Source organism: Oncorhynchus mykiss, chromosome 11 (assembly GCF_057628025.1).
Source record: "Oncorhynchus mykiss isolate SJ-2025 chromosome 11, ASM5762802v1, whole genome shotgun sequence".
NCBI lineage: Eukaryota > Metazoa > Chordata > Actinopteri > Salmoniformes > Salmonidae > Oncorhynchus > Oncorhynchus mykiss.
In genome coordinates this window covers 63712457-63725994 of record NC_143032.1, presented here as the reverse complement: position 1 = coordinate 63725994, position 13538 = coordinate 63712457, and the positions used below count along the sequence as shown (strand labels likewise).

Sequence of the window (13538 nt, the reverse complement as noted above, 5' to 3'; positions counted from 1 at the left end):
TAGATAACACTGCGTTCCTCCCAAATGTGTGTTTGTGTTGAATGTGTGTTGTGGAAGCAGATCAGAAAACAAATCTTAGTTTCATCACCCCTGAAGCACAGTTATGTGTAGAATGGTGGCATGTGACATTGGAACCATGTCATCAAACTGTGTCATATGTCATCTCTCTCTCCCAGTGTTTCCCGCTGCTAATCCTAAGGTCATGAATGGGATCGACTTTAAGGGTGAGGCCATCACGTTTAAGGCCACTACAGCTGGGATCCTGTCCACCCTCTCCCACTGCATCGAACTCATGGTGAAGAGAGAAGACAGCTGGCAGAAGAGACTTGACAAGGTATGGCACTGCCCACTGCTGTAACAGCTCTTCTTTAGAGCTAAAGTCTTCTTTAGCTACCAACAGGGTCATTCGACCCCTCACCTCTCTCATGGGACACTTCCCCAGTCAGGTTGTTGCAGAAGAGAACGAGTTATCATTTTTAATCGAACATGGCTGGTAAAATAGAAGTGGACTGGTGTGTTTATGGTTTAAGCCAGTGAGAGGAGACAGTACACAACTCCTGGTTCAGCAGAGGCGTTGTCTAACCAGTGGTGGCAGATCCAGTCTAATGTGTGTGTGGAGGTGATTGGATCATCTGGTCACCTCAATGCCCCACTCTGCCTTAATTGGCTTTTAGTTTCATTATGCCGGACTGTTATGTGTTTGGAAAGAATCTCCCTCAGGTAGTATGTCCAACAGTTGTGCAATAGGCATGTAAAACATTTAGAAACATTCAACTCTTCAGGGAAGATAACAGTGAGTTTGCATTCTATTAGAACTATTAAAACATGGCTAGATTGACATTCTGTCTGAAAGAACTTTGTAATTACAGCACTTGTTAAACACCTTTTCAAGACAATCCTGCTTTTGAAGGTAGAGGGCTCTTTTTGTTTTCATCATGTGAAATAAACCACACTTCATCTGCATTTCCGTAAAGTCACATTTGAATGGTTTAATTGTTTGAATGGTTTAGTGGTGATTTGAGTGGATTAAGAATTGAGAATGTACTTTGTAGATACTGCAGTCTGTAGGAATTCGCCTCCCTACCTTGCGTCAGACACATGACTAAGCTTCACATCCTTACTCTGCTCAGCTGTTGAAAACCAGTTCTTCCAAAAAAAAATTTCAAGGCAAGTTGCCCAACCCAAGAAAGGGAGGTAGGAGTAGCCTGCAGTTGGTTTCGACTACCAGCGTGGCTGGGTGTGTGTATCTTGAATGTAGCATATGTTGATCAGGGAGAGAGCGTCACAGGACAGGACACACACTCCAACACACAAACTGGAGTAAGTAATAGGATGACTGCTCGGACATCGTGGTACCTTCTGTCTTCCTGGAAGCCCTCGCTACACAAGAGGGCCGACATACTGAAATACGAAAGCCAGAGATGGATCCCACTACAGACTTGCAGCCGCTTCTTTACAGTACGTATTATAGTGTCGGTATTGGTTGAAGCGAATCATCTTGATTGGAGATACACCACACTCCCAGCCTCTCGTTATGAACTGTCCGGCCGTTACCAAGAACCACATACCAGAATTTTTAACAGGCTTGTTAGCAATTGAGCTTTAAGAGTATTTTCTGCGCCTACATAGCTTAACTTGTATCAGTCGGATTAAAACGAGACTAGTGTCCATAAAGTGAACATTGGACTTAAAAAATTGCTGATTGGCTATGTTTGTAGGCGCACCTGTTTTAATTTATTTATCGCTCTCACATGCTCATTTTCTGTCCCTTAAGAACCAACGATGTGCTATCTTTTTGTAGCATTTCTGACAATGCTAAAATTGGGACCAACAACTCGGTTGCTGCAGAGCTAGCTAACACCAGGCACATGAGAAGCAAGACCAACCTTGATTTCCCTAAAATACTTTTCATAGCAGGTTAGGAGAGCATTTTCGCTAACCCTAACCCTTTCTTAACCTAATTCTCCTACAGATACTGATAGGATCGAAAGAAAAGCAACACTGCTCTTGGCTCAGCTCTCTCCATTCAAATCTTACCTTAACATTAGATACGGACAATGGTTCAGCTCCTAGAAAGAAATGATCAAATATTGAGGAAGCTTATTCTAATGCTTAGGGTATGCACTAAATTGAATATTTGTCACATTGCACACATTGTTAGGCCTACACTATGAACATGGAACTCAATTGATTTTAATGTGATTGAAATACAGTATATAGGCCTATGTAGCCTACTGTATTTCTTTCAATGCAGTCATCTGTTTTCATTTGAAGCAGCGTTATATCCTTTGCTTCTTTATAACAATTGCAAAGACATTGGCAACTTTGTACTGTAGTCAACTTTGTTCTGAAGTTATCGGCAGTCACAGAGCAACAGATAAAATAAATGTTTGTTTAGCTGAGATCTTCTGTGTATAACTCCTTCAAGACGGTTGAAAAAGCATTCCTCTTGAAGCTATTTGAGAGAATGCCAAGAGTGAGCAAAGCTGTCATCAAGGCAAAGGGTGGCTACTTTGAATAATCTCAGATATAAAATATATTTTCATTTAACACTTTTTTTTGGGTTACTACATGATTCCATATGTGTTATTTCCTAGTTTTTATGTCTTCACTATTATTCTACAATGCAGAAAATAGTCTAAATAAACCCTGGAATGAGTAGGTGTGTCAACTTTTGACTGGCACTGCATATACCCTTCAAATTAGTGGATTCAGCTATTTCAGCCACACCTGTTGCTGACAGGTGTATAAAATCGAGCACACAGCCATGCTACTCGGCGCTCTCGCTCTGTGAGCTTGTGTGGCCTACCACTTTGTGGTTGAGCCGGTGTTGCTCCTAAATGTTTCTACTTTACAAGAACAGCACTTACATTTGACCTGGGCAGCTCTAACAGGGCAGACATTTGTCAAACTGACTTGTTGGAAAGGTTGCATCCTGTGATGGTGCCATGTTGAAAGTCATTGAGCTCTTCTGAACGGGCCATTCTACTGCCTATGTTTCTCTATGGAGATTGCATGGCGGTGTACTCAATTTTATACACCTGTCAGCAACAGGTGTTGCTGAAATTCCCGGATCCACTCATTTGAAGGGGTGTCAACATACTTTTGGCCATGTAGTGTTGCTACTGTAGTAGGTCAAAGCTGTGTCCTGGAAAACCTTAGTAGAGCATGTGTGGAGTAGGCATTGTGGTGATCATGTGAATTTCCTTCTGCTTCAGACCAATGGCTACTTCTCACTTAGCTTTTTTCTTTAATAGGCCTAGGTCTCAGAGATGGCTGCTTCCAACACACCACAGCAGATTGGAATACGCTCTTAATGGAAACCAAAACTGACTGTTGTATCCCAGTTTTCGCCTTCCCTCCTTTTTTCTAGTCAATATTTGGACTTGTATTTGGATCAATTTCCACTATGTTGTAGTTTTTTGATAATAGGGTTTAGTCACTAGTTTGACAGATCTGTTAGTTGGAATTTGAGTTGGTTTCGAGTTGGAGATTATCCTAATCCAAAGGTGTACTGTCTTTCTATCCTTAGTCATTACAATTGTAATGGACCTGTGGTAGAGATGTAGGCAGCAGCACCGTTCTGTAGTGTCCTGTTCCATCTTGTAAAAGTTTGTTTTTAATCCTGTGTGACATTTAATCTGCTTCATGTTGTTATTGGAATTCTGTGTCTTTTTGAAGTAGGTGTGCCTACTGTTCCGTTTAGTGTTTGTTGTGGATTTCATTGTGCGAAGCGGCACTTCGTTCTCTTTGTACTTTGTGACAGCCCTCAAGCCAGTCAGCCAGGTTTAGTGCACCTAAGTGGGGCATCATGAGCAAGGAAGCACCTCCCTCCTGCTACTGGAAGACTTAGAGGATGCCAGACAAAGGCCAGCCTCATTTGTCTTGAGTCAGTTTAATTACCTCTGGTGGAGCATGAGACTGGAATTTAAACTATTTTGAGCAGTGTCTCCTAGCATAGAATACTGCATAGAATACTGCATAGAATACTGCATAGAATACTGCATAGAATCGGCTTGCCTTTTTCCTCCAAACATAACGATGGTCATTATGGCCAAACAGTTATATTTTTGTTTCATCAGATCAGAGGACATTTGTTCAAAAAGTACGATCTTTATCCCCATGTGCAGTTGCAAACTGTGGTCTGTCTTTTTTATGGAGGTTTTGGAGCAGTGTGTTCTACCTTGCAGAGCGGCCTTTCAGGTGATGTCGATATAAGACTTGTTTTGCTGTGGATATAGATACTTTTGTACCTGTTTCCTTCAGCATCTTCACAAGGTCCTTTGCTGCTGTTCTGGGATTGATTTGCACCTTTCACACCAAAGTATGCTCATCTCTAGGAGACAGAGCGCGTCTTCTTCCTGAGCAGTATGATGGCTGCGTGGTCCCATGGTGTTTATATTTGCTTTATACTTGCATACGTATTGTTTGTACAGATGAACGTGGTACCTTCAGGCATTTGGAAATTGCTCCCAATGATGAACCAGACTTGTGGAGGACTACAATTGTTTTTCTGATGTCTTGGCTGATTTCTTTTGATTTTCCCATGATGTCAAGCAAATAGGCACTGAGTTTGAAAGTAGGCCTTGAAATACATTCACAGATACACCTCCAACTGACTCAAATGCTGTCAATTAGCCAATCAGAAGCTTCTAAAGCCATTACATAATTTTCTGGAATTTTCCAAGCTGTTTAATGGCACAGTCACCTCAGTGTATGTAAACTTCTGACCCACTGGAATTGTGATACAGTGAAATAATCTATCTGTTAACAATTGTTGGAAAAATGACTTGTCATGCAAAGTAGATTTCCTAACCGACTTGCCAGAACTATAGTTTAACAATACATTTGTGGAGTGGTTGAAAAACGAGTTTTAATGACTCCAACCTAAGTGTATGTAAACTTCCGATTTCAACTGTATGTATGTACAGTGGGGCAAAAAAGTATTTAGTCAGCCACCAATTGTGCAAGTTCTCCCACTTAAAAAGATGAGGCCTGTAATTTATCATCATAGGTACACTTCAACTATGACAGACAAAATGAGAAAAAAAATCCAGAAAATCACATTGTAGGATTTTTTAATGAATTTATTTGCAAATTATGGTGGGAAATAAGTATTTGGTCAATAACAAAAGTTTATCTCAGTACAGAGGTCAAATGTTTTCTGTAAGTCTTCACAAGGTTTTCACACACTGTTGCTGGTATTTTGGCCCATTCCTCCATGCAGATCTCCTCTAGAGCCATGATGTTTTGGGGCTGTTGCTGGGCAACACAGACTTTCAACTCCCTCCAAAGATTTTCTATGGGGTTGAGATATGGAGACTGGCTAGGCCACTCCAGGACCTTGAAATGCTTCTTACGAAGCCACTCCTTCATTGCCCGGGCGGTGTGTTTGGGGTCATTGTCATGCTGAAAGACCCAGCCACGTTTCATCTTCAATGCCCTTGCTGATGGAAGGAGGTTTTCACTCAATATCTCATGATACATGGCCCCATTCATTCTTTCCTTTACACGGATCAGTTGTACTGGTCCCTTTGCAGAAAAACAGCTCCAGAGCATGATGTTTCCACCCCCATGCTTCACAGTAGGTATGGTGTTCTTTGGATGCAACTCAGCATTATTTGTCCTCCAAACACGACGAGTTGAGTTACCATTTTGGTTTCATCTTACCATATGACATTCTCCCAATCTTCTTCTGGATCATCCAAATGCTCTCTAGCGAACTTCAGACGGGCCTGGACATGTACTGGCTTAAGCAGAGGGACACGTCTGGCACTGCAGGATTTGAGTCCCTGGCGGCGTAGTGTGTTACTGATGGTAGGCTTTGTTACTTTGGTCCCAGTTCTCTGCAGGTCATTCACTAGGTCTCTCTGTGTGGTTCTGGGATTTTTGCTCACCGTTCTTGTGATCATTTTGACCCCACGGGGTGAGATCTTGCGTGGAGCCCCAGATCGAGGGAGATTTTCAGTGCTCTTGTATGTCTTCCATTTCCTAATATTTTCTCCCACAGTTGATTTATTCAAACTAAGCTGCTTACCTATTGCAGATTCAGTCTTCCTAGCCTGGTGCAGGTCTACAATTTTGTTTCTGGTGTCCTTTGACAGGTCTTTGGTCTTGGCCATAGTGGAGTTTGGAGTGTGACTGTTTGAGGTTGCGGACAGGTGTCTTTTATACTGTTAACAAGTTCAAACAGGTGCCATTAATACAGGTAACGAGTGGAGCACAGAGGAGCCTCTTAAAGAAGAAGTTACAGGTCTGTGATAGCCAGAAATCTGGCTTGTTTGTAGGTGACCAAATACTTATTTTCCGCCATAATTTGCAAAAAAATTAATTAAAAATCCTACAATGTGATTTTATTTATTTTTTCTCATTTTGTCTGTCATAGTTGAAGTGTACCTATGATGAAAATTACAGGCCTTATCTTTTTAAGTGGGAGAACTTGCACAATGGATTGCTGACTAAATACTTTTTTGCCCCACCGTGTGTGTGTGTGTGTGATCATTTTTTACTTTTTACCCTTCGCTGCAACTCCCGTACGGACTCGGGAGAGGCAAAGGTCGAGAGCCATGCGTCCTCCGAAACACGACCCTGCCAAGCCGCATTGCTTCATGACACACTGCTCGCTTAACCCGGAAGCCAGCTGCACCAATGTGTTGGAGGAAACACCGTACACCTGGCGACCGTGTCAGCATGCACTCTACCCTGCGACACAGCCCGGGATCGAACCAGGATCTGTAGTAACGTTTCAAGGACTGCGATGGAGTGCCTTAGAACAAATGTATAAATCTAACAGAAGACTCGTCAGGGTCTGCAGCCTCGCTCACCATCATGACTACATTACGTTTAAACTGATGGAGGAACAGATGTCCAGGAAGAGCGAACAGAGAGAAACAGGCGAGTGAGGACTGATACGGGATGCGGCAGGCTGATTACTGCTGCCACATGATATGCTCATGAAAGTCAAGTGGACATTATTGGACCAGCGGATATGAGACTAGTAGCTGTTGCTTAAAGTCAACTGAATATCTTAATTTTTTTTGAAGACTTAACGTTTTATAACAGGATCCAGAAGGTTCTTTTAGATCGGTTTGGCTGAAAAATGTGGTAGCATAATATGAAACGGCGCCATGATTTTTGAAAAAGTATCATGACGTTTTTGTACCGTGTTTCCAGTATACTGTTGCAACACTTTGAGAGTTAGATTTGAGATGGCGATTTATTTTACCACAAGCGTATAGACTCTTCATGAACAATATTCCTTCCAGTTGACCCATTGACTGTGTGTTCAGGAGCTGGAGAAGAGGAGAAGGGTGGAGGATGCCTACAAGTCGGCCTTGAGTGAACTGAAGAAGAAATCTCACTATGGAGGCCCCGACTACGAGGTAAGAGTTCTAACCTTTCAAACTGCCAAAACTGTCCTGACACTTCCACCTGTAGTGACGATGAATACTGCAACCAATCCACATGAGTTATCATAGGTATCTGACTTAGTAATGACTCAGGAAGTGACACGAGACAAGAATGCTAAATATTTATTTCCACTTGCTTATAAGGATAGATACTATAAAATTGACATTATAGCTCATGGTTATGCCATTGTATTAGTCATAGTGGGTATATACCAGTCAGATTGCGGGACATTGATTCCTGTTGCATGACATTGATTTGGCTACTAGTTTGTACATCGTGGAAACAGTACATCTGTCGTAATGAGTTGTACCTTGTCATGGTGTTGTTTCTACAGGAGGGTCCTAATAGCCTCATAAAGGAGGATGAGTTCTTTGATGCGGTGGAAGCTGCCCTGGACAGACAAGACAAGATAGAGGAGCAGGTACGTTACTATTTTACTCTGCTCGCTAGTTCCCACCTGCCGGCATTCTGTATAGATGTGAAACGTCTGTGTGGCGGATTTTCCTTCCTTGCATAACAAAGAGAACATGTCCTTTCCTTTCAGATCTAGAATCTAGATATTAGACCTACAGGTGTGATCGTTTTGGGATTACACAACTGAGTGTATTGTGAGAATAATTAGAGTTGTCTGTACGTTCTCAGTGTCAGTCAGACAAGGTGAGGAAACCCAGACTGACCCCAGTTCCTCCTGGAGACACATACTCCACCATCGGAACCCACCGCTTTGCCGAACAGGTACACACACAAACATAGGGTTGTGACGATTATTAAAATTCGGGTGACAAATATTTGTCATTTATATAGGCTGGGTTTCTGAATAACACTTTGTAACATCGGCTGATGTTAAAAGGGCTTTATAAATCAATTTGATGGATGTACAGTGCATTCGGAAAGTATTCAGACCCCTTGACTTTTTCAAAATTGTTACAACCTTATTCTAAAATGGATTAAATTGTTTTTTCCCCTTATCAATCTACACACAATACCTCATAATGACAAAGCAAAAACAGGTTTTTAGATATTTAAAAAAATATTACATTTACATAAGTATTCAGACCCTTTACTCAGTACTTTGTTGAAGCACCTTTGTCAGCGATTACAGCCTCAAGTCTTCTTGGGTATGATGCTACAACTTGGCACACCTGTATTTGTGGAGTTTCTCCCATTCTTCTCTGCAGATCCTCTCAAGCTCTGTCAGGTTGGATGGGGAGCGTATCTGCACAGCTATTTTTAGGTCTCCAGAGATGTTCGCTATCGGGTTCAAGTCCGGGCTCTGGCTGGGCCACTCAAAGACATTCAGAGACTTGTCCTGAAGCCACTCCTGCGTTGTCTTGGCTGTATGCTTAGGGTTGTTGTCCTGTTGGAAGGTGAACCTTCGGCCCAGTCTGAGGTCCTGAGTGCTCTGGAGCAGGTTTTCATCAAGGATCTCTTTGTCCTTTGCTTCGTTTATTGTTATCTTTCCCTCGATCCTGACTATTCTCCCAGTCCCTGTCTCTGAAAAACATCCCCACAGCATGATGCTGCCATCACCATGGGAGGGTGCCAGGTTTCCTCCAGACGTGACACTTGGCATTCAGGCCAAAGAGTTCAATCTTGGCCTCATCAGACCGGAGACTCTTGTTTCTCATGGGCTGTCATGTGCCTTTTACTGAAGAGTGGCTTCCGTCTGGCCACTCTACCACAAAGGCCTGATTTGGTAGAGTCCTTCAGAGGTGGTTGTCCTGGGAGGTTCTCCCATCTCCACAGAGGAACTCTGGAGCTCTGTCAGAGTGACCATCGGGTTCTAGGTCACCTCCCTGACCAATGCCCTTCTTCCCCGATTGCTCAGTTTGGCTGGGTGGCCAGCTCTAGGAAGAGTCTTGGTGGTTCCAAACTTCTTCCATTTAAGATTGATAGAGGTCAGTCTGTTCTTGGGGATCTGTGCCTCAACACAATCCTGTCTTTGAGCTCTACGGACAATTCCTTTGACCTCATGGCTTGGTTTTTGCTCTGACATGCACGGTGAAATGTGGGACCTTTATATAGACAGGTGTGAGCCTTTCCAAATCATGTCCAATCAATTGAATTGACCACAGATGGACTCCAATCAAGATGTAGAAACACCTCATGGATGATCTATGGAAACAGGATGCACCTGAGCTCAATTTCGAGTCTCATAACAAATAGTCTGAATACTTATGTAAATAAGGTATTATTATCTTTTATTTTTTTGCCACCTGCCTCCTGGGAATGCACATTACACTGCACTCTACTGGCTGAGACTGACTGCATGTGAATGACTAGGAACTGTAATACATACATTGATCTTGGCTGTGTTCACCTTCTTCCACGCTATCTGATGACCTGTCCTATACCCATTGTGTCGTTCCATCTCTTTCTGATGCACTCGTGTTCCCTCCCTCCGAAACCTGTCTTTACACTGTCCAGAGCTGCCTTGAATGGATCCATTTTCAACAACATTCCACTTGCAAAATCATTAGGAGTTGAATTTATCAATGCACACAGTTAGGCAAGCTGAGCTACAAGGCCGCTTAGATACAATAATTAAATAAAATTATGTAGATTTAACTATAGACCTTTTTTGGAACGTAAACAAACTAATTTAGAATGCGCGGCCCCACTATACATCCTGCTAGCTAGCTGCCCCAGAGAACTCAACATGTAAAAAAACGGAAACGGTTTTACATGTAGCTTAGTGTATGGAGAAGTCCCATACACTGACTAAGCTACATGTAGCTTAGTGTATGGAGAAGTCCCATACACTGACTAAGCTACATGTAAGCCCAATTTCTCGAGTGGCACAGCAGTCTAAGGCACTTCATCTCAGTGCTAGAGGGGTCACGACAGGCCCTGGTTCGATCCCAGGCTGTATCACATCCGGTTGTCCCATAGGGTGCGCACAATTGGCTCAGCGTCGTCCGGGTTAGGGGAAGGTTTGGCCGGGGTAATGCACAACTCATTCACAATAATACTCAGAAGTAGGTAGACATTTAGTCTTTCACAGTGTCAAATATGTAGGTAGGCATAGTAAGAAACTCAGTTTATTTGTTCTGAATATACAATATGAGTTTACATAGCACAATTAAATAGTAGCCATACAATACATGGAATCCTTGAACAGTGGTGCAATTGAGACATCTTGTGACAATAACATGGAGGGAATAGATACTTTATTGTCCATTGCTTATAATGGGAAATGTACCTTCTGCTTTTCCCAACACCCTGCATTGTAGCACCCCTGGGTGAAGAGCAATTGTGGGGGGGTAAATTGTTTCAATGGTATTGAAAAACCATCCTGGCTATTCCATATGTTATATATGGCATACTGCCCAAGCCAATTAGCTCGTTACTGGCTAGCTAGCTACAGATGTAGTTTCCTGTTGCACAAAGTTGGCTTTTTGGGTGGCATGGACAGCTTTTAACAGAATAGACCGCTATTGCTAGGCCGTAAGACACTGAGTGAAAAGTCAAATGTAGCCAGACCTTCATTGCAGTGATCAACGCACGTTGTCCTGTTTGGAAAAAACAGCACAGGACTAGCTACCCACCCCTAGTAGCTAGCTAGCTAAACTTTTTCTTCTTGTTTTAGCTTTCCGGCAGACTAAACGCTTTGTAGCGTATTGCTGACTTTCACAGGTTGGAGTGTGAATTACACATTTGGGACAGGGGAATTTTATTTTTTATGTAACCTTTAACTAGGTAAGAACAAATTCTTATTTACAATGGCGGGAAGTGGAGCTTGCTACAACCACTGGCTATAACTTGATGGCGCTCTCTACAATCAAAACAAAAAAACGGGTGGTCAGGGGCCGAGATTCAATAATCAACAGTTCTAGAATTTGTGTCAGTGGTCTAAGGAACGGCATCGAAGTGCTAGTTGTGCCTCTAGAGATCCTGGTTCGTGTCCAGGCTCTGTCGCAGCCGACCGGGAGACCCATTGGGCGCCGTACAATTGGCCCAGCGTCGTCCTGTCGCAGGCCGGGCTCATGCATGCTGACACAGTTGCCAGATGTACGGAGTTTCTTCTTCTGACACGTTGGTGCGGCTGGCTTCCCGGGTTAAGCGGGCATTGTGTCAAGAAGCAGTGGCTGGGTTGTGTTTCGTAGGACGCACGGCTCTCGACCTTCGCCTCTCCCAAGTCCATACGGAATTGCAGCGATGGGGCAAGACTGTAAATACCAACTCAATATCATGAAAAAGGGGGCAAAAAAAACAAAATGGCCGTGTTTCCTTGAGGAGCTATGTGCCAGTATTCAGTTAGCCACAGCATTAAAAAGAGTAAAGCTGAGACCAGGCCCCTGGTCACCATCCATTGTTTGGTCTGAGCTGACCTCAGCAGATGCTGCAATGCATGACTGGATTCCTGTTGTAACCTCTTTCTCCATCCCACTTTCTCTGCATGAGCAGGCATGGACCCCAGTGTACTGAATATACTGTACCTTACATTCTCCCTGACAGTGATGCTCTGTCTCCTAATAACAGCCTGTAGTACAGACTGTTACAGTAAAATACAGTGACTCAAGGCCCTGCTACATGTGATGTGTCTGTGTCAGGTGGAGGAGGTGGTCCAGAATCACATGACATACTCCCTGCAGGACATGGGTGGAGACGCCAACTGGCAGCTGGTAGTGGAGGAGGGTGAGATGAAGGTGAGGATGAGGATATAGACGACCATAACTAGATACTACAGTAGACACACTGTCCCCTGCATGCCTAGTATAGAAGACTATACCTACAGTGATGAGTTTAACATGCTCCGCTCTGCTCACTCACACTGTAAACAGTGCAGTGTATATGGGTCCAATATGGGTCTATAATGGCTAATGCATGTGACTGTCTGCTATCTCAGGTGTACAGGAGAGAGGTGGAGGAGAACGGCATCGTCCTGGACCCTCTGAAGGCCACCCATGCAGTGAAGGGTGTGACAGGACACGAGTTATGCCACTACTTCTGGGACACGGACGTACGCAACGACTGGGAGAGTGAGTCTATCGTCATCAGATTATTTTTAGACTAGAGTCATCATTTTATTTTGTTACTTTGCACACAATCAATGTCTTGAATTATGTTGATTTGTCTAGTCTTGGTCTGTTTCTCTTCCAGCCACTATTGAAAACTTCAACGTGGTGGAGACGCTCTCAGACAATGCTGTTATAGTCTACCAGACACACAAGGTAATCATACCTCTGGAGTTCAGGCTCACCCTAGTGTGTCAGGCTCTTGTACATGTGGGTTGTCTAAAGACTCGTCATGTTTGACTGACAGCCAATGGTTGTGTTTCAGAGAGTATGGCCAGCCTCTCAGAGGGACGTTCTCTACCTATCCGCTATCAGGAAGATCCTGGCAACCAATGAAAGTGACCCAGACACGTGGCTGGTCTGCAACTTCTCTGTGGATCATAACAACGCTCAGGTGAGTTCCACAGACACAAAGGGCTTGATGGCATAGAGCTAGGGATCAATGTTGAATTGGAAGGGGGGGGAATGGCTACTGCTCTCTTACCTTCTCATCAATTCCTTTCTTTCTGTAGCCCACCAACCGGTGTGTCCGTGCGAAAATCAACGTGGCCATGATCTGCCAGACCCTTGTGAGCCCTCCAGAGGGTAACAAAGAGATCAGCAGGGACAACATCCTCTGTAAGATCACCTACGTGGCCAACGGTGAGTACAGCAACCCAAGTTCTTTCAGGTCCCCACTAGGTGAGGACTTCATGGTTGTCATATGAGCCTGGTCAAGTTTATCCACCTACATGTCAGTTTTTTTTCTTCTATGTTACCTATTGGACCACGTACAAGCTGCTTTATGGAAGTTAAATGTTGATTAATGGTTTGGTATAGGGATTTTATCACACCGTGTAATATATATAGTGACTGAGTGGTTGTTTTTCCCTAGTGAATCCTGGAGGCTGGGCCCCTGCCTCAGTCCTCAGAGCTGTGGCCAAGAGGGAGTACCCCAAGTTCCTCAAACGCTTCACTGGCTACGTCCAGGAGAAGACCAGTGGGAAACCCATCCTCTTTTAAACCTCTACAGGTAGCAGCGAACTCAAACCCACTCTAAAAGGCTCTGCATATGCAATGGCCGTACAGCATTTACTGCGATACGGCCTCTGTAGAAGTCAGGGCATTCAT

The 13538-nt window shown here is 43.6% G+C and overlaps 1 protein-coding gene across 3 annotated transcripts in view; it reads left to right on the top strand.

The window, feature by feature from the left end:
* The window catches only part of LOC110536167 (ceramide transfer protein), a 40623-nt gene that overhangs the window by 25673 nt on the left and 1412 nt on the right, over positions 1–13538 (top strand). For 2 of the 3 annotated variants that reach the window (XM_090190911.1, XM_021621765.3), the window contains 10 exons: positions 177–334; positions 7290–7382; positions 7745–7831; positions 8053–8145; positions 11964–12059; positions 12260–12392; positions 12514–12584; positions 12694–12822; positions 12941–13070; positions 13303–13440. In XM_090190911.1, the coding sequence (XP_090047037.1) occupies positions 177–334; positions 7290–7382; positions 7745–7831; positions 8053–8145; positions 11964–12059; positions 12260–12392; positions 12514–12584; positions 12694–12822; positions 12941–13070; positions 13303–13430 (1118 nt within the window). In that variant the 3' untranslated portion in view covers positions 13431–13440. Of the gene's footprint in view, positions 1–176; positions 335–1179; positions 1459–7289; positions 7383–7744; positions 7832–8052; positions 8146–11963; positions 12060–12259; positions 12393–12513; positions 12585–12693; positions 12823–12940; positions 13071–13302; positions 13441–13538 lie in introns of those variants that run through there. The other variant, XM_090190912.1, reaches the window with a different exon arrangement.